The sequence below is a fragment of the Anser brachyrhynchus genome (genome assembly GCF_964034855.1).
Source record: "Anser brachyrhynchus genome assembly, chromosome: 27".
NCBI classification, from domain to species: domain Eukaryota; kingdom Metazoa; phylum Chordata; class Aves; order Anseriformes; family Anatidae; genus Anser; species Anser brachyrhynchus.
Window position 1 is genome coordinate 5,023,383 of NC_137720.1, and position 27,929 is coordinate 5,051,311.

At 65.2% G+C, this 27,929-nt stretch overlaps 2 protein-coding genes across 3 annotated transcripts in view; both read right to left on the reverse strand.

Moving 5' to 3' along the window:
• KIF21B (kinesin family member 21B) overlaps positions 1–17,958 on the reverse strand; it is a 33,726-nt gene extending 15,768 nt beyond the window's left edge. For both annotated transcript variants that reach the window (XM_080569061.1, XM_080569060.1), the window contains exons 1-14: positions 17,761–17,958; positions 6,772–6,994; positions 6,296–6,478; positions 5,441–5,590; positions 5,107–5,241; positions 4,582–4,749; positions 3,992–4,107; positions 3,281–3,476; positions 2,521–2,710; positions 2,374–2,437; positions 1,775–1,981; positions 1,440–1,518; positions 935–1,055; positions 451–642 (exon numbers count right to left, since the gene is read on the reverse strand). In XM_080569061.1, the coding sequence (XP_080425187.1) occupies positions 451–642; positions 935–1,055; positions 1,440–1,518; positions 1,775–1,981; positions 2,374–2,437; positions 2,521–2,710; positions 3,281–3,476; positions 3,992–4,107; positions 4,582–4,749; positions 5,107–5,241; positions 5,441–5,590; positions 6,296–6,478; positions 6,772–6,994; positions 17,761–17,798 (2,062 nt within the window). In that variant the 5' untranslated portion in view covers positions 17,799–17,958. The remainder of the gene's footprint in view (positions 1–450; positions 643–934; positions 1,056–1,439; positions 1,519–1,774; positions 1,982–2,373; positions 2,438–2,520; positions 2,711–3,280; positions 3,477–3,991; positions 4,108–4,581; positions 4,750–5,106; positions 5,242–5,440; positions 5,591–6,295; positions 6,479–6,771; positions 6,995–17,760) is intronic.
• A 2,413-nt stretch (positions 17,959–20,371) lies between these two features.
• Positions 20,372–27,929, reverse strand: part of CACNA1S (calcium voltage-gated channel subunit alpha1 S) — a 35,839-nt gene continuing 28,281 nt past the window's right edge. The window contains exons 33-44 of the mRNA XM_080569059.1: positions 27,345–27,504; positions 26,825–26,952; positions 26,277–26,373; positions 25,432–25,534; positions 24,269–24,370; positions 24,028–24,152; positions 23,304–23,432; positions 22,568–22,758; positions 21,842–21,906; positions 21,524–21,633; positions 20,977–21,093; positions 20,372–20,817 (exon numbers count right to left, since the gene is read on the reverse strand). Of these exons, the coding sequence (XP_080425185.1) occupies positions 20,563–20,817; positions 20,977–21,093; positions 21,524–21,633; positions 21,842–21,906; positions 22,568–22,758; positions 23,304–23,432; positions 24,028–24,152; positions 24,269–24,370; positions 25,432–25,534; positions 26,277–26,373; positions 26,825–26,952; positions 27,345–27,504 (1,582 nt within the window). The 3' untranslated portion in view covers positions 20,372–20,562. The remainder of the gene's footprint in view (positions 20,818–20,976; positions 21,094–21,523; positions 21,634–21,841; positions 21,907–22,567; positions 22,759–23,303; positions 23,433–24,027; positions 24,153–24,268; positions 24,371–25,431; positions 25,535–26,276; positions 26,374–26,824; positions 26,953–27,344; positions 27,505–27,929) is intronic.

Consider the following 27,929-nt stretch of genomic DNA (forward strand, 5'->3'; position numbering starts at 1 on the left):
ATGGGGTACCCGAGGGGGTGACGGATCGGGGGCTGAGCACAGGATGAGGGCTGTGGGTTGCACCACAAGCGCTGGGCTGGGAGGAGCTGTGAGTCTGGGCCTTCAGCCACGCGCAGCCTGCTTGGCTGGTGCCAGCCCGCTGAGCCTAGCACCAGCCACACCACAAGGTTTTGGGGTCCCCACGTGCTCCGCAGCACCTCGGCTCACCCAGGAAGGGGTGTATGGGATTAGAAGGGGCTTTGCTTCCCCATCCTCTCCAGCATCAGTGGGGCCAGGAGCTCTCCAGCTCCCGTGGCGAGACACGCACGGCCTCGGGGTCCCAGGGGCAGCGAAACTGTGCCGGAGCCAGCGGCTGCATGGATGCACTGACCCCGAGCCAGGTACTCGGGAAGGGGGGGGGACGGGGACCCAACACATAGGAATAGGGCCCCTGGGGGAGGCGGCTCTCACTGAGGTTCTGCAGGACCCGGTCCCGCTCCAGCTGCGTGTCCCGGATCTTGTTCTGCAGCAGGATCAGCTTCTCCTCGTACTGGTGCTTGAGGGTCTGCAGGCGCCGCTGGCTGTTCTCCAGCTCATCGATCAGCTTCTGCTTGATCTCGATCTCGCAGGTCAGATCCGCCAGGTCGGCCTGGAAATTCACGGCTGGAGGCCGGGGGGGGAGCAGTCAGGCCAGGAGGGATGGGGACAGCATCACCCCCAGAGAGCAAGGAAGGAGCAGGGGGAGCTGATGGACCAGGGCACGTTGCTGGGGAGTGGCAGCACCCCTACGAGCCTCTGATACCCCTTGTAGCACCCCTGGGGCTTCTCCAAGCAAGAGAGGAGGTGGCCGGGGGTCCCCGTGGACTCCCCCTTCCCAGAACCGGAGCTCAGTGCCAGCAGACACCAGCACATGCACCCCCCTGCTCCGGGCTGCACGCGTAGCTCGGCGCTTTACCCTTCTCCTCCGCATCCGAGTCCGAGTCCACCAGGCTCTCTTCACTGCCCGAGTCCTCGTCTTCATCCTCACGCCCATCCTCTTCCTCGCAGCCGCTCTCGTCCTGTTCCTCCTCCTCCTCCTAAGAGACGAGTGCCTGACCTCAGCTTGCAGCGTGGCCCTGCCCTTCTCTCTGCGCTCTCCCCCCCCCTCCAAACCTGAGCTCACCCCGCAGAAACCAGCCGCAGCCCCTGCTGTGGGGCTCAGCCTCTTCCCAGGGGGCTGCAGCATCATTTCTGGACCCCCACCCCCACCCCATGCACCCCATGGCAAGGAGCAGCTCCGTGCCCCATCCATCCCTGCAGCACTGCATCCCCCAAATCTCCTTCACCTACCTCTACACGAAGTCCCAGACCCCCCCAGCCTCCTTGCGAGGCCAGGCTGGGCTCAGTCCCCCTCCCACGGGGGGCTACGACAGCCCTCCATAACCAACCCCCCCTCGGCACGAGCACGAAGCCCCCCTCACCTCTTCTCCCTCGTTCTCGTCCGTCTCCTCCCCATTATCCTGCAGCTTCGGCCGCTTCTTGAACGCCTCCTTCTCGGGGCTGGGGGAGAGCAAGGGGGGGCTGCTGGGTCCCAGCAAGGGGCAACACCGGGACGGGTCCCACGGGGCGCCCCCCTGCCTCCCTTTGGGAAAATCAGCCCCTAGGTGTCCACGGTGGGTGAAAAGGAGACCGAGGATGCGGCAGTGCCGGGGGGGGAACCCAGGTGCCCAGGTTTTATCTGGGTAGCTTTGGGAAGGATAGGGGAGCCCCAGGAGGGATGGCAGCCTCGCCAGCATCACACGGCAGCTGCCCTCACCTTTTCCTCCGCTGCCTCCTCTCCTTCTTTTTGAGGCGCTCCAGGTCCTGCTTGGCCCGGCGCAGGACGTCGGACGCCTCCGTCTCAGCGGGGACAGCCAAGCCGGGCACCGGGGATGAGCCCACGGAGTAGGGGGGCCGGGCAGAGACGCGCGAGAGGCTGCGCCGCAAGGACTCGTTCATGGATTCGCTCTCCAGGAGTTTGGTCCTGGGGGAAGGCAGAGACAGGACGCGGTCAAAGGCGGGGGGACATCCCACCGTCCCCAGGGTTTGGGACGCCAACCCAGAAGGTTGGGATGCTGCAGACAGGGAGCGCCCCGGGGTCACCGATGGACCCGGGTCTGGGGGCCAGCAGCCCCTGGGGAACACTGGGGACCCCCACCAGCATCTCCCCCATCCATCGACAGCCACACAAAGGACGATGCTGGCCAGAGCAGCACCAAGGCAGCCCCACTGGTCTCAGCTGCTGCCCCATTGGGGTCTAGGAGCCATCCCAACGATGCTGGGGGCACGGAGCTGAGAGCAGCGGGCTCGGACCCTGCAACAGCACCCACCAGCCCGGGGACCTGGGTGAGCCGAGAGACCCGGTGCCTGGCTCACCTCAGCTCTTCGATCTCCCGGATGTAATTCTGGATGAGGGCGCCGATAGCTTCGTTACCGTCCCCTGGAGGAGGAGCAGAGGCTCGGGTGGGTCACGGGAAGAGCCGTGGCGCGGTCCCAACCCAGCCCCGAGGCGCCCAGCCTCACCTGCCTTGGCCAGCATGAGGTTGGCCTCCTGGCTCATGAGGTGGGTGACCCTGCTGTTGATGGCATCGATGGCCTCCTGCATGGCCTTCACCCGCATGCGCAGGGCGCTGTTCTCCTTCTGCAGCATGGCGTTCTCGCGGAAAAGGTCGCTGTAGCCCTCCGAGCCGTCCTCCCCGATGACCCGCTTGCCCTGCGGGGACAGGGGGCAGCCCCTGAGCGCGGGGTGCGCCGGGACACGGGCACCCACCCACATCCAGTGCAGGGGAAGGGAAAAACCTAAGGACCAGGAAGGCCTGAACCCAACGGGTAGAGGGTGAGAGATGCTCCAAGGCTTTGCTCTGCCTCGGCATCCCCACGAGACTTGCCCGAGGTCCTCCCGTGGCAGGGCAGGAGCTGAGCCCTCGGTCTCCTGAGCCTCCCAGGCTCGAGCTGCCAGTCCAACCTCCTGTCCCGGGGGAGCATTGGGCAGGCATCAGCTTGGCAGTCATCACCAGCGATGCCAAAGCACCAGCCTCATGGTTTCTCAGTGCCATGCCACTTCCCCAACACCCCAGTGCCACCAAGACACAGCAGAACAGAGCTCGGCTGGCTGGTGGGACACAGTCCTTGGGGGAAAGGACTGGAGACAACCAGGGTATCCTCGGGGAGGGGGCACAGTGGGCAGGAGGGTCTTGCTTGCTAAAATCACCCCGATGCAAGCACGAGGAGGCTCCCTGCTCCTGGCTCCATCCCAACCCACAGCCTTTGCTCGGGCGCTCACCGCCTTGTACTCCATCAGCTCCATCTGCAGGCGGGCGATCTCGGCCCGCAGGGCGCTGATCTGCTGGCTGGTCTTGTCCTGGTTCACCACCACCTTGTTCTTGATGTTGCGAGCCCGGTTGGCGTACTTGAGGGTGTTCAGGGTCTCCATGAAGTCGCGGTCGGAGGGGCTGACGCAGGCGATCATGATGGTTTGGCTGGGGAAGGCGAGGGTCGGGGTCAGGGGAGGTTTCCCCCATTTGGCACACGGGATGCAGCCGAGGCCACGTGCCTCCAGATACCCGTCCCAGCCCCTCTGAGTTTTGTGAACGAGGAATGAACCGGGTTCAGCTCCCCCTGGGGTCAGAGCACCAGCAGGATGCATCCGTCCCATCAGGCAGCACGGAGCAAAACCAGAGCAGGCACCGGGCTCACTGAGGGAGGGGGAAAGGGAGCAGTGCCCCCACAGCAGGCAGGGAACCCAGGCTGCCCCGTGCTGGGCACTGCCTCCTGCTGTGTCCCGGGTCCACCCGGGACCATCCCATTCCACCAGAGCTGCCCCCTTGCACCTGGTGCTCACAAGCAGCCGAGGTGTCCCCACCGGCAGCGTCTCGCTCTGCCTGCCAGGAGGCACCCACCCCACAGCAGGCAACCCACAACGTCTTTGAGTCCCGAAATACCTCCCCCAAGCCCCACGGACCCTCATCCCATTTGCAGAGGGACAGCCCCATACCTGTTGCCCCCGAGAGAATCCTGCAGCAGGCGGGTGAGCTTGGAGTCCCGGTAGGGCACGTGCACCACTTTCTTGCTCTGGTCTCCCAGGGCGCTGATGACGTTCCCCAGGGCCAGCTGCCAACACAGAGGGAAGCCCCCGCCCCAAATTCAGCCCCTGCTGGGAACACAGCCGCCCCACGGCCGGCATTTGGGGCCTGGGGTGCGTGCTGTGGGGTGCCAGAGCCGGAGGCTTCCCTGGCCAGGCTCAGCATTCGCCCCCCTCCCCGGGACGCGCCTCCCTCCGATGTGCAGCAAGGAGCAACACTGAACCTCGGCGTGGGTTTTAAGCTCAAATGAGCAGACCTCGAGCTTTTGGGGGCTTGCACCCTTGTGCCCAGCTGGACCCCCACCCCACACCCTCAGCAGTAAAGCCGTGCCCTCACCGCTGCTGTTTAGGGTCACGGATAATCCAGGGCCAAGTGGCAGAACCCACAGCAGAGAGAACAGCAACTCAGCAGCTCGGAGCAGCCCCAAGCAGAACCTAAAGGTGTCCCAGGGCCCCCCACAGCCCCCGTCTCCCCCTGCCCCTTTGCTCGTCCAGGGCCGTACCAGCCCGCAGTTGATGGAGATGCCTTCCTTCGCCCTCTCGCCGGTAGCACCCGTTCGTTTCAGCCTCTCCGAGCCCGCCAGGTCAACGAAATGGAACTTGGCCGTGAGGGTCTCGTACTCGGTGGTGGGCTGGGCTCCGTCCAGGAGGCCGCTCACCTCCCCGTTCACCTGCAGCCAGGCACATGCAGAGGGGTCACCGCCACGACCCCCGAGCAGCCAGAAACCCTCTCGGCCACATTCAGCCACCAGCAAAGCCCTGAGCACCCACCCTCAGCACTCAGCCCCTCGAGGATCGGGGGAGAGGATCCCAACAGCAACTTGCTGTGGGTCACCCTGCCCGGAACGGGGCTGCTCATCTCCCGTTAAATGTTAATAATTACAATAACAGGAGAGAAGCAAAACAAAAACCCAGCTCTCTTTGCAAGACTTTAAACCCCTGCCTCTTTCCAGGAACCCCACGCAGAGCTAAGGCGGGGGGGGGGGGGGGGGGGGGGGGACAGGCTCCCCAGCCCCCCCGTGTCTCACCAGCTCCGGGCGGGCGCAGACCCTCATCTGGCACAGGTGGATGGTGAAGATGGCATGGGAGCGGGAGCTCTGCACGTTCATCTGGGTGCTGGCAGTGGTGCGGGAAAGAGCCCCCTGCTTCAGGCACTGGATCAGCTGCAACGACGCACGGCAGAGAGGAAACAAAACCTTGGAGCACCCTTTTAGAGATTTAGGACAGCACCCCTCGGCAGCCCCGACCTCCCCCTGCACCACCCTGGGGCTGCTCTGTTCCGTCCCTCCCCGCCTTGCTCCCCACGTAGAGCATCCCTGGCTGCGACCCCTCTTCTGCAGCCCCCCCGGGTGCCGAACCCACCTCGTCCTGCGAGCTGATGAGCCGCGACGTGACGCCGGTGGTGTAGATGCTCCCGCTGGCGTCCTCGTGGATTTTGATGTTGGATTTGCGGTGGCGCGCATCCGGGTCGCGGGCGCTGTCAAACAGGTCCAGGATCTCCTCGTTGTAGAGCTGAACGGGGTGAAAGCGGGCAGGGGGGTGAGTAACGGTGAGCAGGAGGCTGCTGGAGCCTGGCACGGGGGGGGGCTGGAGGTGCTGCCCTGTGCCCTTCTGCTGCTGCAGTCCCAGAGCTAGGACAGGCTGTGCAGGAGAGCTGGGGGTGCAGGCACGTAGATGCACGCATGTGCGCACAGGGAAGGATGACCAGGAGAGCTGGCGTGCATACAAGTGTAGGAGAGGATGCACAAAGGATGCACAAACATGTGGAGGAGATGGTGCATGGGTAAGCTTGGATCTAGGTGTACACGTGCCCAGAAGGGATGGGGTGAAGGGGGACGCGCGCCCCGGCCACACAAGCAGCAGAGCCCCAATCCCACCACGGGTCCCGAGGTCAACTCCACCGGGTGGAAGGGGACACGGCGGGCCAGGGGAGTGCCAGACAAGCAGGGACAGCCCCAAGGACTCAGAGCTGACAGCAGTCAAACACCTCAAATAGGAGCGAGAGAGCCCAGAGCACCCCAAATCTCCTGGGGACCAAGGCACGAGCTCCCATCCCTGGGGGGAGCTCCCAAGGAAACGCCACCCCAGTTTGTGGCCATCGTGAAGCCAACAGCACCTGGGTGCTTTGAGCCTCCTGCGTGCCGTCACAGCTCCAAGAGCCCAGGACAAGGCAAAGGGACCCCCCCAGGGTGCCGCCCCAGCCTTGCTGTCACCCACCTCCAGGAACTGGGCGCTGACTTTGAACTCGGGTGCCGCCACGCCTTGGCTCTGTGCCGCCCGCTTGCGCTCCTCGATGCCGCTGAAGAGGTGGCCGATGGCCCGCGGGATGATGCCCTGCTCGTCCTCGGAGATGTTCATGTCGAAGCCCGTCCCCATGGTGTACGTCTTCCCGGCGCCCGTCTGCGAAGGGGCCGCGATGGGGGGGGCTGCTTGGGTCCTCGATGCCCCCTGCGCCCACACCACCCCGGGCTCCCCAAACGCCCCAGACCCCCACACATGCCCCAGCTGTGTCTCCCCCTTCTCCCACCTCAGGCCAGCCCCTGCCCCAGCTCCCACCCAGCCCAGGGCCATCTCTGTCCCCTCTGCGCCCAGGACCTTTAACACCTTTGCCTTCCCCTAACCTCTGCGGGCACCAGTGGCTCGGGAGAGCCCAAAGCCCACGACGGAGCCCAAGAAGAGGGCAAAGCAGGTACCTGGCCGTACGCCAGCACGGTGGCATTGTAGCCCTCGAAGCAGCCTTCGATGAGCTTGCCCACGCACGTCGTGTAGATCTGCTCCTGCCACGTGTCCAGGTCGAAGACGAAGTCGTAGGTGAAGGCTTTGTCTTTCCCCAGCAGAACCTGGGGCTCGCCGGGCGTCACGGAGGTGCAGATGTGACATCCCTCGATCTTCTCTTTGGACAGCTGGGGACGGATCCTGCAGGAGGAGGAAGAGGCTGAGGACAGCCTCGGGGCTCACCCCGCTGCCTGCTCCTGGGGACACCACCGTGCCCCACGCTGGAGCCGTGGCTGCTCCAGGCAGGCGACAGCAGTGCCACCGCTCGCGGTACGGAGCGCACAGCTCACAACAGCTTCCCTTGCTCCAACAGCTGAATAAAGCCCAGTCTCCCACTCCCACACCAGTTTATTCGCCATGTCCCCAGCCAGGCAGCAAGCCCCGGGCTGCAGGTAGACACCGATCAATTCCTCGAAGCAGCCTGGAGCGCCAAGGCACGGGCATGCCGAGGGACAGCCAGCTGCAACGTGAGCGCACCCGCTCAAAAGGCAGCGAGATCAAACTGCACTTAGAAAAGCGAAAAAATGAAAAGTGCAAAATGAAATGCAAAGCGCAAAACCCGACGAGACGGTGCCAGCGCCAAAACCACCGACTGGAACCAACCCTCCGCCCAGCCCGGTGCCTGCCCCGGGCTGCAGACGGGACCAGGGCAGCTCCGGCAGCGGGCACGACCGACCCGCCGCGTCCCCACCCGCTGCATCCAACCGCCCCAAACCCTTCGGGTGCGCCGCAGGCACCGCACCGACGCGGATCTGCTGCACGACAGGCGCCAGGGCGGTGCAGCAGCTCCGCGTTTCGGGGGAAGCGGCGGCTGCGGGAAGCTGCCAGGTCCCCGGGGACTTGCGGAGAAAGAAGGGAACGCGGAGCCAAGCGCCCTGGCAAGCGGCTCTCATTAGAGCTAATGACTGCAGAGCTCCTCTCCCTTGGTGCTTCATCAACGAGGCTATTAATTCCTCCCGAGCCCGCAGCGCCCGCAGCGGAGGCTTTGCGGGACGGGGGCTCACCGGGAGGGCTGGGGGCAGGCGAGGGAGAGCTGGGTGGGGGCAAAACCCCCGTGGCGTGGGAGGCGGGTGGGCTGCGAGGCTGCGCAGCAGGCGCGTGGGAACAGCGCGATGTGTCCGCGGGTATATTTAGCTCAGCAGCCACAATAGAAAGCAGCTTCTGATGTGCTCAGCCCGAGACTCGCTGCCGTCGCCTTCCCAGGGGCCCACCCTCCTCCAGGAAAATGAACCCCAGTTTTAATTACTTTTTTTTTTTCTTTTTTTTCACCCAGATGAAGCGCTCCCCATCCCCAGGCGTGCACGGCGACAGCGTCCCCCGGGGACGGGCAGAGGAACAAACTGGAACCAGGACACTTCTGGAAACTTTTCCCTCTCCAAGAAAAATCAGAGCAGGGCTTTCAGCAAAATCCTTCGTTCTTTTTTTAATCGTACCACTTGGGTACACCCCGGGGAGCTGCTGCAGACAGCAAATATCAGCCCCCCCCCATTACAAGAGCGGAGCAGAGGGCAGGGATGAGCACAACGAGCGCCAGCAGACACGGACGGGGGGACGCGGCTGTCACCAGCAGCCCGGCCACCCGGCGTCGGGAGATTTATGTGGCCACCAAGACTCACCACGAAGGTTTTCCCAGGCCAGTGCCACCGTCCCTGCTCCCAGGCGTTGGGCAGCCCTGGCTCTCTACCCCTTGGGGGGTCTCAGCCCAGCCCAGCCCTCCCGGGGGGGCATCGCCACACCAGGCACTGGGTGTAGAGGCACGAGACCTTCTCCTCCCAAGCCCTAGGGACCTGCAGAGCCGGCACAGGCTCTCCCCTCGGCCCTACTCTCAGCCCCACCAGGTGCTGCCGGGGGAGCCGGCAGCTTTTTGCCTTGCCCTGCCTCAGTTTCTTTCCTCTACAACATAGAGCAGCAACTGTGGGGTGCACGAGGTCACCGCCCAGGTGCGCTCTGCCTCTCCTTGGCCCTGCCCTATTGAAAAGGATGCTCACCGCGTCCCGTCCGCCCAGCAGAACTGGGGGGGTGCCAGCAGGGCCCACCCTACAGGCTGATGGAGCTGCTCCCTCACCTGCAATCCCAGCAGTGGGACACAGCCCCACCAGCCCAGGCAGCTTGTACCCAGCACCGTGCCCAGCACCGTGCCCAGCACAGAGCCGAATGTGCCAGGATGCCCTGCCCCGAGAGGCTGGGACAAGCACAGAGAGCAGAGCCCGGCTGATCCCGGTGCAGGCTCCTCCAGCTTTTTGGCTGTCCCCTTGGCTGTCCCCGGCTGCTTCGGTGCAAAGCCACCAGCGTGGGGAGGACACAAACTGCCCTGGGGCCACCAGGACGCCACCAGCCCCATCTCCCTCGTGCCCACGCTGATAAACCGAGGCACAAGGCGCAGGGATGGCTGCAGACGGATGTGCAGACAGAGGAAGGCACAGGCAAGGGGGGGAGATTCCCGAACCAGCTCCTTCCCAAACCAGCAGCACTCGCCGAGGGGATGACAGGCGGCACGGCAGGAGCCTGCCTGCTCCGGCATCGGCACGCACACCCCGCAGCACGAGCGGCGCGATGCCAGGGAAAGCCCGCATCCGCGCAGGGGACACAAGGGGACACAAAGGCTCAGCGGCGGCGCGGAGGGGAGCCTCTCTGAGCTCTCTCCTCCCCTTTCCTGCCGGGCTGGCAGGCTGTGAAAGTGCCCGTCTCCATGGCTCGGCTGCCAGGGCGACCGAGCATCTGGGGAGGAAGCGGAGAAGCGGGGAGCAGGTCCCGCACCCCGAGGGGCAGGGAGCGCCGCGGAGCGCCCCGCGGCACGCACAAAGCTCGGGTTGTTCGGTGCCAGGCTGGGAGCCAAGCGTTGGGCAGGCAGCACGAGGCTGCCGGCTCCCACGGGCAGCTCTCGGGACTCCCTCCGGCCCCGGGGCAGGAGCTGACCCTGCGGGGAGCCCCCCCCCCCAACACCTCCAGCCTTGCAGCCAGCGGGGTGGGCTTCGGTGCAACGGGAAGGGATCCGACCTCCCCCAGAGCCATCCCGCAGCATCACCCACTTCCAACCAGGGCTGTCCCAGCCCTTGGCACTCCCCAGCAAGGCCAAGCACACGTCCACTCGCCACCACTTCCCAGCCCAGGGCAGCTGCTTCAGACTGGGGGGTGCAGGCAGCCCCCCCCAGCGCCTGCTGGGCACCCAGGGGCCATCGCTCTGTCTGCCCCTGCCTCTCGCTGCCTGTTAGAGCCACACGACCGCAGGCTGCCGGGCATTGCCCCGGTGCAGCGGGGAGCTCCCACCTCTCCGAGGCGGATCTGGCAGGCAGCCCTGGCGGCGAGGGCTGGCGCAGGGTGGAGCTGGCAGCCCCGGGGCCAGCCGAGCAGCCTCCGATGTACCTGCACAGACAGCGCCGGGCGAGCCCGGGCAGCGCCTGGCCCCGCTCCCCACAGTGCCTGCGGTCCCCAGGCTCCCATCCCCGCTCCCCACGGCGCCCACATCGCTCCCGTCCCCGCTCCCAGGCTCTCTCCGGCCTCCCCAGCATCAGACCCACAGGAGCATCCACTGCGCAGCCCAGACTTGCACGGGAGACCCTCTGCTCCCCCCCCTCCCCAAAAACTTTGCTCACGTCAACCCCAAGGGTGCCCTCCATGCTTTGCTGCTGCCCCGTGATCCCCCCCCAGCAGCATAGGGCAGCCAGGAGGAGAGCAGAGAGCGTCCCTAATATCCTGCTGTGCCCTTCCCCAAAAACACCGTAGGGGTCAGGGAGCCCCCATGCACCGCACACCTAACGGTGCTGGCACAAGGTCCGGCCTGCCCGTGCCCACCAGCAGCCCCCCAAGTAGATCAGAGCAACCCCCCCCCCAGTTTTCCCACATCCCCAGGCCAGCACAGAAAGCCTCGGGCTGCCCAAGGCTCCCCCCGGGGACCTGCCGCCATCCCCAGAGGACGAGCCCCCAGCCCAGCACGGGGCCCCAGAGGGCTCTCACGTGCCCAGAGCCGGCTGGCGGCACACAGGTTGCTCCGGACCCAAATCAAGACAAAGTTGAGCATTTAATTACCGCGGCAGGGAAGCAGCTCCGCAATCAGAGAAAATTGAATAAGGCTCCCCTGGGACTGCCAGGTCTGGTCGGAAAACACTTAGATTAAGAGATATAGCAGGGCATTTCCTAGCAGGAGCCAGCACAACACGGGCGAGCGCTGGGCTCAGCCTGCCTCCGTGCCGGCTGAGCACCGAGGGCACAGCAATGCTCCCTGCCAGGTCCCCGCGGGGCAAACCCCGCTGCTTTCAACCCCAGAGCCCTCCGGGCCTCCTAATCCTCCTGCTCCAGGCTTTCCCAGGCTTAGGGAAACCTTTAAATCGGGCCTTGGCAGCCGCCATGTGTTGCTCATTAGCTCTGGCAGGAGCACACCGGCCCCGAGCCGCGCCATCTGCTCCACACCGAGACCCACCAAGGGCCAGGGGACGCGCAGCCTGCACGGGGACCCGGCACCCAGGAGACCCCAGCCCAAGGCTGCAGGCAGGGCTCGGCAGGGCTCAGGGGGAGCAGGGGATCGCGTTTTTCCCAGCGCATCGCCTGGAGGGCAGTGGGAGCACCGAGTTTGCAATGCCTCTGGGCTCCTCCTCCTCCATCCCCAAAGCAGCCGGGGTTCCCAAAGGCTCCACGCTGGACCTGCCTGGGGGAAGGGCTGAGAGATGCCACGAGGATGTTTGTGGATGGCAGACCCAGGGCAGTCACACACGAAGGGGTGCAGGGCCCCAAAACCCTGGGGTGGGCAGCGCAAGGAGCGCACGTGAAGCGACCAAGGCGCAGGGCACCGCGCGGCCCCGTCCGCTCCAAGCACACGGGAACGGCACGGGTGCGCTGCGAAGCCACCGAAACCACCAGGAGCAAAGCCGGGCCCACGCTGGGGATGGCAACAGGCTCCTTACGCCCCTGTATCCCTCCTGGGAAGGTCCAGCATGAAATATGGATGAGCAGAGGCTGCAGCCCCACAGCCCGGGGGATGCCCTACTGCTAACTCGGGCTGGGAGCGTCCTTGCTCAGAGGGAGGACGGCCGCCCTCGTGCCCCTGGGGGATTTTCTCTGCCCCATTCCCCTCCAGCACAAGCAAAAAGCTGGCTGCGCCCATGCAGGTGGCACATGCCTCGGTCACCCAGGGGCTCCGCTAGGAGGGGAAGGGGTTGCAGACCCAGAGCCCACCCTAAATAGCCCCGAGCACAGGGTGATGGGCACAACACCGCCCATCACCCCATGGGCGTGGGGTCCCGACTGCGGCAAGGCCCCGTTGGTGGGGGCAGGAGGACACCGATGAAACCTTTCGCCCCCCCCCAGGAGGGCTGGGCTGGCACAGCGCTGCCCCAGGACACGTCGGCACCGGTCTCCGGGCTGTACCCAGGGTGCTGGTGGCACCATGAAAACAAACCCTGAGCTTGGGGAGGGGGACGGAGCACCGAGCAACCCCCCCCGGCACCCACCGAGCCCTGGGCACGAAGTGCAGCCAGGCAGGAACGCCCCCGGGGGGGGGTTACACAAGTTACGGGGCCAAGCTCAGCTCTCCACGCGATCCAGCACGCCCCGAGCCCGCCGGCTGTTTAACCCAGCAGCTGGGGACTGTTTTGACAGCCTCCAGCAGGAAAAAAATCCTCCTGGGACCACCAGGGCAAGCCCCCGCAGCAGGAACAGCACAACACCGGGGGGGGGCCGGGGCAGGCCCCTCGATTAGCACGGGCTCGGTGGGGGTATCGCCTTCCCTCCCCGGGGCCGGGGCCGTGTTCCTGACAGCTTTGTTTGGAGCTTCACCTCCCGCAAACCGCTCTCAGTCAGAGCCTCACCTCCTGTCCCCCCCCCCCCCCCAGTTTCGCTCCAGGTGCAGGAAAGGCACCGAGAGCCCCCGGTTCCTGGCGCCTCGTGGCATCAAGCATTTAAATCCCGTAGGGCGCAGGCACCAAAAGCCCCTGGGAGCCGCGGGCTGCGACGTCCCCGCGCTGAGCCGCCGTGCGCAGCCCCGCTCCCCTCGCGCCGCCGCCGTTTCCAGCCCCTCTCGAACATTTCCGCTGTAAAACCCAGTGGGCGCACGCCTGATTGAGGCCAGGCACGGAAAAACCCCCCTCTCGCCCACACACCTGGCCCCGGCGCTGCCCCCAAGCATGGGCCCCCCCCCCACCTGAACCCCGCTCGGGGCGGGGATGGAAACGCGCACGGCAGCGGGACGGGGATGCCCTGCACGGAGGCAGACGATGGGGGAAGATGGCTCAAGGTCCCTGCGGCTGCAGCAGCTTCCCAAAATGCTGCCCCCCCCGGCCCCAACACGGGTTTCGGAGCTTGGATCCCACTCGCTAAGGAGGCTCCCAGTCCCTGCAGATGAGAGAAACACCCCAAAAGGGATGGGGAAAAGGGATGTCCCGGTGCTGGGCAGTGCCATGACACCGGGGAGGGCTGTCCCGCCGTCACCCTGGGAGCCAGGCACATCCCCAGGCAGCGGGGTGGGTTTGTCTCACCCGCCCCCTGCCCAAACTGCCCCCCCCCCCCATAAAGCCCCATGAGCAGAACCAGCCTAACACCAGCCAGCCCCATGGCGTCCCAGAGCGGCGTGGGATGGAAGGGACCTTACGGACCATTGAAGCGACACCTTCAACCAAAAAAAACCCCGGGACCGTACCAAAGGGCTCGGAGCCACGGCGGCACCACGAGGGCAGCGAGCACTGGGGACCAGGCTGTGCCACCCATCGCGGTGCCACCGCCCTCGGGTGCCACCGCCGTGACACAGCTCAGGCCGATGCCACCTCCCCACCTGGACCCCAAACCAGCCCCGGGAGGAGCCAGCCCCCACGGCCCCTGCCCTTTTGGTTCAAAAGGGGCGCAACCACGCCACCTCCTCGGCACCCGTCCCCGGTCCCGCAGGCTTCGTGCGAGCGGAAACCACCCCAGCGAGCGGCGGAGCCCCAGGCACGGCGGCAGGATGCTTTGCCCCCCGTGGTCGCACCAAGCCGAGCCCCCCCCCCCGGGCACGCCGCGACGGCTGCGTGATGCCGAGCATCCCGCCCTGCCTCCCGGGCACGGGGTGGGAGCAGTTCCCAGGGCAGCACCCAGCCAGCGCCTGGGCTGCCGGCGCAGGGGCACGGAGCATCTCGGCGGGAGCGTTTGTGAGAGCAGCGGAGGACTGGAGGTTGCGGAGTTTAAATAAACTTGAAATCCGACTCAACTTCCTTCCCCAATTTCACAAGCTCTGCTTCCTGAGTCTCGGCAGCCGGCCGGGCGTGCTGGGGTGCCGCAGGCAGCTCCGGCACGGGGGGGTGCTGCTTTCCCCCCTGATGAACACCACGTCTGGGTGGCTGGAAAGGGCTCTTGGGGAGCATTTCTGCAGCCAGCCCGGCTTCTCAGACCCCCCCCCAGCCAAGGAGTCACACAGCCTCCGGGTTGCCGCGCACCACCGGCCCTCCCTGACACAGCAAAACCACACGTGCAGCGGGGCCGGGCGCCAGCACCCACCAGCAGCCCCTGAGCCCTGCTCCCCCCGCAGCACCCCCGGCTCGCCGTGGCTGCCGGAGCCCACCATGAGCCCCGGTGCCACACACAGGGGGGGGCCCCGAGCCCGGCCAGACGCTCTGCGGGGAGCTGCAGCGAGCTGCTGTGCAGCAACCACGCTGAAGGTCACCTGCAGAAGGAACGGGGGGGTTGTTGCCTCCCCGGGGTTGCTGAGCGAGCACCCGAGGTTTTGAGGTCGCCCCGCTCAGCACCGCGGTGGCTGGCGGCAGCTGAACGCGGTGCTGCGGCGCACGGCACCCGGCTCAGCCCCTCGCTTCCTTCCCCGGCGCCGTCCGCCAGAGCCGGCGAGCTCCGACGGGTCCACGAAGCGACCCGGCGGGCTCGGCACCGGGGAAGGCAGACCCTGGCTGTGGGGCAGGAGCCAGCCAGCCCCCCAGGAGCGCAGGGTGGGTCCCTGCCCCAGGTAGACGCTGGCCGCGGGGCCGGGAGCACCCCCAGGCCTGCGTTTCTCGCTGCTGGCGGCGGCGCTGCAGCAGGCATCAGCCATTTCGCTCGTGGCGCACAGGAAGCCCAAAAAAAACCACCCCCGTGCCCTAAATAACCCCCCCCCCTCGGCACCCAGCTCCACGCGGCCCCAGTGCCAACAGGGCCGCCGAGGCTCTCAGAGGGGAAGGGAGAAAATTTCTTTTATACATTAAGGCCGATGGTGACACACTGCAGCATCTCCCCTGCCTCCTCCTGCCAGGGCAGGGCAAGCAGAAGAACCAGGGCCCCCCCTTCTTGGTCCTCCCAATCTTGGGGGCTCCGCGAGGCCCCAGAGATGGGTCCTGGTGGCTGCGGCACCTCTCGACATCAGTGGGACCGTGCCCACCGCCCGGCAGCTCCCAGCACCTTCCTCCCAAGCCCCCCCACGTCCCCCCTCGCTCCCACCAACAGCAGGGACGCAGAGACCCAAAATAAGGGCATAGCTGGCACGGTATCACAAAGGGACAAAATTGGGGCTTTTGTTCCCATCCTGCCGCACCCCAAAGGCGTTCGACCTCCTCTGCGATCCTTCCCAAAGCTGCCCTGTCCCGAGACAGCCGGGGGGGGGGAGCTGGGACCTGCTTTGCACAGAGGGTGGGGGTCCAGGAGGACCCCGCAGCCCGGCTGCTCCCCCGCAAGGTGTCACACAAAGAAACCCCGCAGGGCGGGAGGGGACCCGTGTTTGTGCTTGGGCACAAATGCAGCAGGGAGAGAGGCTCGGCCCTCCCGTGCCCAGGAGCCACGCATCTCCCCCCCCCCAGCGCTGCGACCTGCCTGCTTTGTCTCGCAGCCTCCTCGCTCCCACCCTCCTTTGTCCTGCCCATTCACAGACCCACGGCATCGCCCCCGCCACCCGCTGCCCACCGGTGGCACCCGGGGGGACACCGGCACCCTTCCCCGAGCTGGGGGTGGGGGAGAGGGATGGGCGCCTTCCCTCCCCACCCCGATCCTCGCCACGGATGCCCCAGCCCCACCACGACGCCGTGGAGGGAAGGATGAGTATTTCGATCACCTCCTGCTCCTGATCCCCTCCCCGCGCACCCGACAGCAGCACAGGCAGGGGCTGAAGGGTTCGGTTGGGAACAGCCCTGCCCAAAACCAGCTCCGCAGCCGCCATCCCTGACAGCACCCGCTCATCTCCTGGGGAAAAGGGACCGGCCCTGAGTCGGGCCTTTGTTCCAAGGCTCCATCCCAAGAGAAACGCAGGATGGAGGACGGGAAGAGTGCAGCCAGCAGGAAATCTCCACCCGCAGCCGCCGGCATCGCTCGGCTCCCGGGTCAGTGCCCTGGCATGGCCACCCCTGACCTGCCCTGCACGGGCACCGCGGGAGCACCCACACAGGAGGGCTGCTGTCACCTCCCCGCTGCTCCCCCAGCCTGCCAGACCCCAATTCTCAGCCTGGCGGGTGGAACAAGGCAGAAAACCCCCACCAACAGCTCGCCAAGCGGGCAGCACCACCAGGTGCCTTGGTGCACCCGCACGCAGGCGGCGGCACGCGCAGCCACACACCCACCATTTCCCCCTCCACCACTGACGCTGCGCCCAGCATCTTTTGTGCTCTGCCCAGGGCACTGCCTCTGCATCTTCCTTCGAGCACTAACGCACCCCCCCTGCAGACTGCCACCCGCACCCCCATCCACCTCGAGCCGTTACGGGCATGGGGCCGCGGCACCCGCTGGGTTACCCCCTCGCCCTTCCCGCAGCCCCGCGGTGGGATCCGAGGCAGGAGCAGCCAGACGGGGAGGGCCTGATCCTTCCCTCGCCCCGCTCCGGCAGCCTGCAGGGGAGCTCAGCGCACCCGGGGCCTGACCCGTGACAGTGCGGAAGCCGCGGGCTGACCCGGGGCAGCCACGGGGCGAGCGGGAGGAAGCCGAGCGCCCCGTCCCTGCCCCACGCCGGGTGGCAGCTCCGGTTGGGACAAGGGGGCACCAGCCCTGCCTGCCTCACCCGTGGGCTTCCAGCGGGGTCTTAACCCCCTTCTGCCGGGGGGGGGGTGGGGGGGTGGACGTGGGGGCTCATTCCTCCTTTCCTGGCAGGGAGAGAGAGAGAAGCGAAGAAAACGCCGCGGGTCTCAGGACCCCAGCGGCTGCGCTCGGAATACACCCAGCCGGGTACGGCGCTAACAAAGAGCCCCCCGCTCGGCTCCGAGCTCCATCCGTCCCCCTGCGGATCCGCAGGAGAGGTTGGGGATCTGCTCCGCCGGCTGCAACCCAGCCCCGGGCCCCCCCCGAGCCCCCCCCCCCAGCCAGGCATGAATTAGGTGCCGCTGGCAGCTCCTTTATGGAGGTGCAGGACCCGTGAGGGGCATTGTTCCCAGCCCGGAGACAGCACAAAGGACACGGAGATGCTGCATCGCCCCCCCCCAGCACATCGCAGGGACCCCCCCGTGTGTCCCCCCCCCCACACACACACAGCACCGGGGGTCAAACAACCCGACCCCAAACCTGCCAGGAGCCGGGGGGGGGGGGGGGGGGTCTGGGGGTCCCCCTGCACTGCGGGGCCGGGCAGCGGAGCAGTGATGGAGCTGATGGGGGGGGGGCAGCCCCAAAAATGATGAGTGGGGGGGCTGGGAGGGGCTGGCACGGCACCGCACCGCTCGGGGGACCCCCGTGCTGCCCTGGAGAGGGGGAATAGACTGGGGGGGGGGGGGGGGGGAAGCCCGAGGTGGGTACCGAGCCCCCCTTGGGGGTGCACCGAGCTCCCCTTGGGGGTGCACCGAGCTCCCCTTGGGGGTGCACCGAGTCCCCCCCAGGGATGCACCGAGCCCCCCCGGGGATGCACCGAGCCCCCCACGGGGGTGCACGGAGCCGCCCTGGGCGTTGCACCGAGCCCCCCCCGGGGTTGCACCGAGCCCCCCCCCGGGGATGCACCTTCCCCGTACCCCCCCCCCGTCCCGGGACCCCCGCCCCCCCCGGCCGGCGCTCACCTCACGGCCACCTTAACGCAGCTGTCCGGGGCCGCCATGCCCCCCCCGCCCGGGCACCGCGGCCGCCGCTGCCCGAGAGCATCCGCGGCTGCGGGGGGAGGAGGAGGAAGAAGAGGAGGAGGAGGAGGAGGAGGAGGAGGAGGAGGAAGGGGGCGGCGGGGCCGGGCGGCCCCAGGTGCCGGGGGCGGTCCGGGCGCTGCCGCCGGGGTCGGTGCCGCCGGTGGGGGGGGGGGGGTGGGGGGGGGGGGGGCTCCGCAGCGAGCGGGGCCGGGAGGGGCGGGGGCTGCGGGGAGGGCGTGGTTCGGAGGGGGCGGGGCCTCGAGGGGCGTGTCTGGGGCGTGGTCACGAGGGGCGGGGCTTCGGGGGCACGCCCCCGGCCAGGCGCGCACACGCGCACGGTCGGACACGCGCAGCCCCCCCCCCCCCCCCCACCGCTTACACGCGCACCCACCCCAGCGCCCCCGCCCCCCCCCCCCGTCCGTCCCTGCTGCCCTCTGCCGGGCCGGCGGCCCCGGTCCTGCGTGTACTGGGTGTAACCGGGCCATACTGGGCTGCAGTGGGTGCACTGGGAGTACTGGGTGTAACTGGGACGTATGGGGCTTCACCGGGTGTAACCGGGCCATACTGGGCTGCAGTGGGTGCACTGGGAGTACTGGGTGTAACCGGGACGTATGGGGCTGCACCGGGTGTAACTGGGCCATACAGGGCTGCAGTGGGTGCACCGGGTGTAACTGGGCCATACAGGGCTGCAGTGGGTGCACTGGGAATACTGGGTGTAACCGGGACGTATGGGGCTGCACCGGGTGTAACTGGGCCATACAGGGCTGCAGTGGGTGTAATGGGTGTAACCGGGCTGTATAGGTCTGCATTGGGTGCACCGGGCTGTGCAGGGCTGCACCGGGTCATACAGGGCTGCAGCGGGTGTACCAGGCCATATAGGGCTGCACCAGGTTGTGCAGGGCTGCGCTGGGTGTACAAAGCCATATAGGGCTGCACCGGACCGTGTGGGGCTGCACCAGGTGTACTGGGCCATACAGGACTGCACTGGGTGTACCAGGCTGTGCAGGGCTGCACTGCACCACACAGGGCTGCACTGGTTGTACTGGGCCATACAGGGCTGTACTGGGCCATACAGGGCTGCACTGGGCGTACTGGGCCATACAGGGCTGCACCAGGCCGTACCAAGGGGGTGCCGGGGCCATGCGGGGCCAGGTGCCACCCCAGCCGTGGTGTCACCCCACTGAGCAGGGCAGCAGGGAGCTGGGTGCCCCCACCAGAGCCCCCCGGGGCTGGAGGGCTGGTGACTCCACGCGCTGCCTCACAGAGCCCGCCCCGTGCTCCATCCTGAGGGAGAACCCCCCCCAAAACACCACTTTGGGGCAGATCAGCCCCCTGCAGCCCCAGACCCCAGGAGAGGGTGCGGAGGCATTGCCCCGTTGCTGCAGTAGGACCCCCTCACCGCGTCACCCTTCACGTTTGGGGGCTCCAATGAGCACGCCCCCACCCCTCCACCCTCAGAAAGGGGCACACGCAGCCCTGCACCCCCCAGAGGACCCACAAACCACCACTGCCCACCTTGAGGCGCATCCTTGACAGCCCCCCCAACAAAAACACCACGTTCATCAGCAACCCGCTCCCAAAACACACTTGGGGAGTGTGCAGAGGTGTTTAGGATCACGTAAGGGGCTGTGAGCCCTGCCCTAGGGCAGGAGCAGGGGATTCCCAGGGCTGCCCCTACCCGATCCCACTGCCTGCCTGCATCCCCTGGGGGAAGGGGGCTGCTCCACCACGTCCCCTGTGCCAGAAGGGCTCCCCAGAGCTCGGGCTGCAGATGGAGATCAGCAACAGCCATTTCCCTTTTATTAAGTTAACAAAATGCCCTGCTGGAGAGCAGACAAGCACTATTGATTCAATACCTCTCCTGGGACCTATCGGTTTGCTGCATTTTAATATATATTAGGCAAGGAAGAGCCCTGAATTGCCCACTTTGGAGGGGCTGGAGGCCCTCTGAAGCAAGAACTCTGCAAAGAGATGCCCGAGGGACACGGGGCTGCCCCAGTGCCTGGCACCCAAATTCCTCCTGGGGCACTTGAAGTCTGTAAACCCGAGCCCCGGGGCAGACCCCTTCCTGGAGAGAAATAAAACCAGCTGCTGCACGGCCCCAGCACTGCCCAGGCAGCAGAGGACTGAGCGGGCAGCTCTGGGCAGAGCTGGCACCAGCAGGCAGCAGGCACTGGGATCCCAGCCCCTGGCTGTGGCACCTCTGACCTGTCCCCCGCGGGGCCAGGATGATGTCCAGGGGCTGGATGAGCCCAAGCTGAGCCGTGGGGTGGGCGTGCAGTGCCCGAGCCTCAGCGTGGTGTTTGGAGATACCCAGAGGGATGGAAATTCCCCTGCGGGGGCCAGCTCTGCTCTCAGTTAGACCTGGGGCTGCTGCACGGACCTGCGGGGTCGGATCTCCTTCAGCACTGGGGCTGGGGGCTGCAAATCGCTGCAGTTCTGCTTAATTGGGCCTTAATTTGCAGTCCCCTCCCCAGGCTGGGCTGGGTCAGCAGCCCTGAGCTGTGCAGCAGGACTGGCAGAGGAAGGAGGGGACGGGGAAGCCACGGAGTCACACAGCAGGGACATTTTAATGATCTGTCCAGCTCTTGCCAGACCCTTCTGGCACAGCATTATCCGGTCCCGTCACCAGCATCCCGGAGCCACAGCCCCAAAAAGGTGGGGAGACGTATGTCATTGCTCCGGTAGCCCCCATGGGGTCCTGAAAGGGGCTAAGCCCTTGGGGCCACAGTGGCAGGCAGCTCACGGGTGAGCAGCAGGGCTGGATTTTTGGGAGGCAGCTGTGCTGAGCCCCGGGGAGCCGGCTGGTGACGCAGCCGAGGTGTCCCAGGGGACAGAGCCGGCATCCTGCGGTGCTTCTCTTCCCTTCAGCAGCTCCACAGCTGCCTTCTCCACTTCATCCGTCTCCAGCTGGCTGCTGGCTGCCATCTCGTCCCTGGTCACTGCCACGAAGGATGGGTCCCGGGCCAGAGCCTCAAGGCCCCCGGAGATCAGAGCCTGCAGCAGAGGACGGGGTCACAGCCCAGTCCGTAGCAGAGGGGCTCACGCTCGTTGCCTTTGTCCTGCTCCAGTCCCCCACCGTGCCACGAGCAGCCCCCGCCAGCCCCCTTCCCTCCCCGGCAGCTCTGCTTTTCCCCCCGCCAGCCCCTGCCTTACCTCCTGGATGAGGAAGGTGATGGCCGGGGTGGAAGAAGTGCTTGGGTCGCCGCTTTCACCCCGCTGGTGTTCTGAGCTGGGGGCTGCTCCCGTCGCAGCGCCACCCCCTCTGGACAGCTGGGTGAAAGGAGCAGAGAGCCGCAGCTCAGCCTCGGGCAGCGCCCACGGAAAACCTCTCCCGTGTAAATGTGAGGGCTGCAGGGACCGTGTCCAGCCTGTACACGCAATCCCATCTTTCTGGAGCTCCCGCGTCCAGGGCGCCACCAGCAAAGGGACCAGCAGGGCAGTGTGGGCGAACAGCGGGGTACCAGCCCTTACCCACCTGCCTGGGTACTGAGGCAGGAGCCAAATTACCAGGTGAGGGGGCACTGCGGCCAGCCACGGGGCAGCAGAGGACCGGGGAAGCGATCCTGACCCCGTTTTATTCTGCTCCGGCTCCAGGAGCGTGCAGGGAGCCAGGGAGCTGTGGTGGCCTTGCCCAGGAGGGGAAGGAGCTTCAGCCCATGTTCCCTGCTTCGCTGCCTCCGGCCCGCATCGTCCCCGTTACCTCCTGGGGCAGAAGGTGCTGCCCTGACGCTGGGTGATGCCCAGAGGTGGCTCCTCGCCTCCCGCTCGGCCTCCGCTGCAGCCTCTCCGAAGGGAAGGGGAGGTCACGGCCTAGAAGGACAGGAGGGGACATCGGGTGGGCACAAGGGCAAGGCCACGACAGCCACCCAGAGGGGACCCGGTGGGAAAGGCTTATCGAAACCAGGGGAACCATGTGGAGGGGTTTTGGACTGCTGGAAGTCCCAGCTCCTCCTCCTGCCTGCTACCACCACCCCGAGCAGGCTCAGGACCCCAGGACAGGAAAGATGCTGACACTCACCCTGTGCTGGAGGCCTGGGTGCTGCTGGCGCCGTCTTCCTCAGCACCTCGTCCTCGTACTGCAGCCTGGCAGGGGCAGGCAGACGGGGCAGCTGAGCAGGGACCTCCACTCTGCACCCAGCTCCACCCACGGATGCAGCCCTCCCCACCTTCTCCACCCTGGGGGACACAGCTGGGATGGATGAGCAGGGGGGAGACCCCAAGAAGGAGAAGTATATTCTCTTACACTGGTAACACTTTTCTCTTGTACCCATGTTGGGCACTGGTGGCCTCTACCTGGGCCTTGGCACTCAGAGACAGTGATGCTAACAGCGCCAAGTTGAAGGAATGACGAGAAGGACAAGCTCGGGGAGACGTGCACACTGATGCATGGGGCTGCACATCAGCCCTAGAGCTACCTTGTGTGTCCTGGGAACACCTCTGGACATCACTATGTAGTAGATACCCCTACCTCGCACCTCAAGGGCCAAGTTTCTGCACAGAGCTCCTGCATCTATGGGACTGCTTCTGCATTGGCATCCAGCCCCTGATTCCTCCCCGCAGTGCGCAGGGAGCTCGCTGCTGCAACCCTGCCCCTTCTCCAGATCTTTCCTGGCCCCATGAGGAGCCCCTGGGCACGACCAACACGCAGCCTGCCACCAGCACAGCCTCCCTGGGAGCTGCAGGGCACGGCCCCCGGCTCTTCCCCCAGCTTTGCCATGCCCACACGAGGCTCACCAGCCCTTACCCTTCTGGCCAGTTGCTGTTGTTGGTGTTGGTGTTGCCTTCCTGGGGGAATTCGTCGAGGAAGACAGGGGAATCGAGGTCTTCGCTGCCCACCTCTGCGAACTGCAGGGGTCTCTGGCTGGCCACCTGGGGCTGCAGGGGGCTGCTCGGCTCCAGGAAGCTGTCGACCTGGCCAAACAAGCCGCCTGTCCTCTGCAACCAACGGGGAGGGCGTCAGAGGAGGCCCGGAGCTCTGGGAGGCTTTGGGACCATTCCCATGGGAGGAAACGTGTTTGGGGGCCAGTGGGAACACCAGGGAGCGAGAAGTGGATCTGACCCCACTGTGGTGGTGGTGGCACCCAGCTGTCCTGCCTTAGCCTGGCAGAAGGTGTGGATGGGGCCCTCCAAACCTGCGTTCATCGCATCCCTGCCAGGCACATGAGCAGGGTCTATAAAAATAGAGGGGGAAACTGAGGCGAGTAACATAGAATCATAGAATATCCCGAGATGGAAGGGACCCACAAGGATCATCGAGTCCAACTCCTAGCACCACACAGGTCTACCCAAAAATTCAGACCATGAACATGCTGCTCAGGGCGACTCGGCCAGGATGTCCCGATGCTCAGGGAGAAGACAGAAGCACTGATATAATCGTGGTGGCCCAAACTGCCTGCTATGGTCAGGCTCATCTCCGAGGCCTGCTGGTTGCCACGCTGAGCCCCCACCAAATGGTGGGGTGCCCCATGCGCTGTGCTCACCCTGTATATCCCTTCCTCCATGGCAGCCTCCACCATCGCTCTTTCCAGCTCCTCCTCAGCCATCAGGTCCCCAGAGATGGCTCGATGGATTTCCGGAGCTGCTTCTTCTTCAATGCTCCTCAGCCCGGCCTGGTGGGGAGAAGAAGGCATGGCTGGAGGTGGCCTGGCCCCAAAACCCCTCTCACGTGGGGCTTTGGAGAAGGAACAGTGATGAGGCACGCTCAGGAGGTCTCCAGGCCTTACAACAGGGCAAAGGCCGTGGTCCCCCTGCCGCTGGCCCTGTGCTTGGTGAAACAGCTTTGGGCTGACGCTGCCCCACAAAGGGGTTTGCTAAGGGCAGCCCGTTAATGGGTTGGGCCGGTGGTGCCCAAGGGGGAGACGGGCCTTTGTCCCCCACCCACAGGTATCTGAGCAGGGGCCTGGCTCATTCCCTCACCCGGCACTCTCGGGCCTTGTTTTGTTTCCACCACAAAGTGATTTCCTCCCTGTAAGGAGGTCAGGAAAGGCTGGGCACATCCCTGCTGCTCTGACCGGGCACAAAGATGCCTCCTCCCCAGTCCCACCCTGACAGCATCCTCCGAGGCTCCTGTGCAGGTTTCTCTGACCGCAGAGGTCCTGCTCAGGACCACCCCCATCAGCCCCTCTCCGCTTGGTCCCCTCTCCTCTTCCCAATGAGGGGTGCTTTGGGGTGCACCAGGCACCCAGGTCTCTCAGCACCACTAACCTGGATCTCTACGGGGTTCTTCTTGGGACGGTACCCGTAATACTCCTCCTGGCGCTTCATGAACTTCCTGAAATGCTCCTGGATGAGGAACGTGGCATAGAATTTGCCCACTGTCACCTCATCATCTGGAAGGGAGGAGAGCAACCTGACGGCACTGCCTGTCACAAGGCCCCGAATCGCCATAGCGGCTGAGCCCCAGGGGTTGTTTGCCCCCCCCGGGAGGTAGCACGGGGTGAGATACCTCCAATAGGTGGGATGACCTGGTCCAGGAGTTTCATGCTGGTTCGCTTCCAGATTTTTTTGATAATAGCTCTGAGCTCCTCGTTGGCCTGCTCGAAGTTACCTGTGAGAAAAGCGAGCGGGACGGGGTGGTTCGTTCCCAAGGGAAAGCCACGTGAAGGACGGCAAAGCGTGTGGAAACCCGGCCAGGCTCTTCCAGGGTGTGACACCACCCATCAAACAGGAGCTTTGTAGGAATAAGGCTTTGATTTTAGCAAAAAGACCTTAACTACAGGGTGAGTCAGAGCTAGGAAACGGGTGGAACATGAGTGCCGTGGTCTCTGTTGTGATGATCAGCAGCAGGCTCCAACCCTCCCTTCCGTGCTCTCCCAGGCTTTACCACTCCTGCTGTCTTGCAAGCCCAGTCTGTCCTCATGCGTGCTCTCAGATCTCCTGTGATCCTCCCAGTGCTTCCTGCCCGGTGCTGGAGGCTGGTGTCCCCCACCCCGGCTGAAGGGGAGGCACCGCGCCGTGCTGCTGGGGGAGGCTGGCCTCAGCCCCCCTCCTGCCTGGGCTGCCTGGGGGATGCTGCCTGACCCACGGGCACGGAAACCAGCTGGTGTGGTTTCTTACCAAGGCAGGGCTTTGCAAACCGCCCTGCTGGCGAGGAAGAGGGCGAAAGCAACTCCACCCCGGCACAGCTGAATTCAAAGGGCAGCCACCCTCTTCCATTCCAGTCTGAGGTTAAACATACCCGGGGAGATGGAAAACTGGAACAACCAGCGCAGGGGGAGATCAGGCTACACTCAACGGTGTAGGAAGGGAGCCCGGTGGCTGTGCACTGAGGCAGGGATTGGAACTGGGTCAGAACAGCTCCTGAGCTCTTCAGAGTGAAGTTACCCATCTGGGATGCCAGTGGTTTGCTCTTCAGGGTTGCAACACACAGCCCTGAAACTCATAATGCCCTCCAGGCTTGGCCTGAGCAGCCCCATGCACGTGCCCGTGGTCTCTGGTCCAACAAGGTAATGGTGTGAAGCTGGGGGCTGCAACAGAGGGTCTTGCCACACCAACAAGAAGCCCTGAGGTCACCAGACAGAGGGGGGGAACAGTGCATAACTGGCAGCCTGCAGCACAAGGAGAGGGTCCCCCCACCGCGCCATGGAAGCAGACCCGAGCACCCCGTACCTTCTGTCTTGATCTTGAGGGCTGTCCTCACCAGTGCAAAGAGGGTTGCATTGAAGGTGACGGTGCCGTCGCTGTTCAGGGGCATGTTCATGCACACCAGACGCTGCAGAGCAAACCGATAACCATGTCCCCACGAAGCAGAGCAGGCTGGCTGCTCTCCCCAGCAGGAGAAACACGGTGCTGCTCTCAGGGTCGTGCTGCTTTGCCTTCCATCCCCCCCAAAGCTCACCAGGCTGCCATGAGGGGTCTGGGGATCAACCCCCTAACAAGCTTGGTCAAGACCCCTGAGGGTTTATACCCATGGAGGTATAAACCTGAGCTCCTGCCCACATGGTTTCCTGGGAGCCTCGTACAGATCCTGGCTTCGTGCAGACAGCCAAGCGTGGAAAAGTGTGCCCAAGACTGCAGAGTCTCCAGCTCCCTCAGTGCTATCAGCCCTTGGAGACAAACCTCGACAGCCCAGAAGATGTGGCCGTGTACTCAGCCCCAGCGCTGCCCTCTTGCCCCAGGTGCAGATGTGGAGCACCCAGCATAGCTTGGAAACTCCTCTGCAACGAGGGCTGCAGGAGGTCAGCCCATGGGTGTCATCCCCTGGGCATGGAGGTGAGCACAGGCAGGTCCTTGTGTTCAGGACCCTGAAATGCATCAACTCCATGCAGGTTACAGCACCTCTCCTCGCCTCTGGAAGACTCCTCTCCATTAAAATCCAGAGGTCAGAGCACGAGTATAAAGCATGAAAGTGGAAAGCTGGCTGAATTCGTGTCCTCAGCCTCCCCAGGGAGGATGCGGGGATGGCCTGGGGAAGGTGCCCCATGCCCACGCACCCACCTCTCCTTGGCTCTTACCTTACAAGCTACACGGTGCGGGCAGAACTTCCCGAAGCCCAGGGGAGGCTGGATACGTCTCAGCAGAGTCACCACGTCCAAGTGTTTGATCCTGCCCCTGCAGAGGCAACGAGCTGCTTCAGCAGCGTGGTGGCAGACAAGGGGGGGGCAGTGGTTTGGGGAGGGGCTGGGTGGGTTTGTCTTCGTGGTCTGCGTGGTGGGCAAGTCTTTTTACTTCCCTGTGCTCCTCTTGGGGAAAACAACTGTTCCCCAAGGCAAGGTGGCAGATAAAGGTGGCATGGGAAGAGTTGGCAGCACCACCAGGGCCGGATGAGGAGGGAAACGGGAGTCTTGTGTCCCCAAAACTCCTGATGGCTTGTGCCAACCCTGAGACATACTGACAAGCCCACATCCACCTCTGAGAAGCCAGGATCTAAATGCCAAACAGTGCTGAGTCTCGCATGGCCCTGCTGGCCCCAGGTTTCAGCAGAGAGGGCAGCCCACCCCGGCCCCCACAGAGCGTCCCCCCCATGTCCCTCACCCCCTGCCGTGCACACGCGGTCACTCACTTGGCCTCGGGGTCGTACTCAGCCCAGATCCGCTTGAACTCATCCAGGTGGTGGGGTCCGAGGATGGACCAGTCGCGTGTGAGGTAGTCAAAGTTGTCCATGATGACGGCCACAAAGAGGTTAATGATCTGGGGGCAGAGGGGCGGGTGTGAAGGATGCCCTGGCCCTCTGTGGGTCCCCACGCAGCAGGACCGTGACCCGCCACCCCATGTACAACGGGATCGTGAACCCCCACCCCGCGCACAGCAGGGCATGACAGCCCGTGGGCTCCGGCCAGGGGGCAAAGCGCAGGCAGACGCACGTTGGGTCAGGGACAAGAAGGTGCCGGGGTTCCCTGGAGCCAGGGGATGCTGTTGGTGACCCCACGCAGAGGCAGGCCCCCCACCCCATGGGATTACACGGCAGGATGCGGCCGGCACACGCAGCTCTTCCCTCTCAGGAGCCAGCACCGGTGCATGGCTGAGCAGCAGCACGTGGGGGATACGGGGAGGAACTAACGGGGATGTGCAGCCCCACGTACCAGGAAGGCGCAGAGCATGTAGAAGCTGATGAAATAGAAGTAGGCAAAGCCCGTGCCGCAGGTGTACTCCTCGCCCTCGGCAAAGTCGGACTCGGGGTCGCACAGCTTCCCGTAGCTGCAGTCCAGCAGGATCTCCTGCCAGGCCTCCCCTGTCGCACACCTGGGGAGAAGGGGATGCCCGCTGGACCCGGCCCCTCCTGGAGGGATGCTGGGCCCGCAGGGACCAGCCCCGTACACAAGGGAGCAGGGAAAGGAGCGGGCAGGATCCTGGGCTCGCTGCACTGCTGCAGGGAGGGCGTGGGAGCCTGCTATTGCAGGCTCCAAAGCAAAGCATTTAGGGTCAAGGAAAGCCTTGGGCTGAACTCTCCTTTCCCCTTGCTTTTCCTGAAAATTCACTAATTAAAATCAAGTCTGGGAAGGAAACATGCAGAACAGAAATGCCGCGGTGCCCCCAGACTTTTTTCTGTAGGGCAAGAGATCAATCAGCTGCAGAAACGCTGGTGTCCCTCAGTCCAAGCCGGGAGGCTCCCATGTCAGCTCGGAGCCCAGCTCCATTCTGGAGCTGCCTGCTCCCTGAGGCAGTAC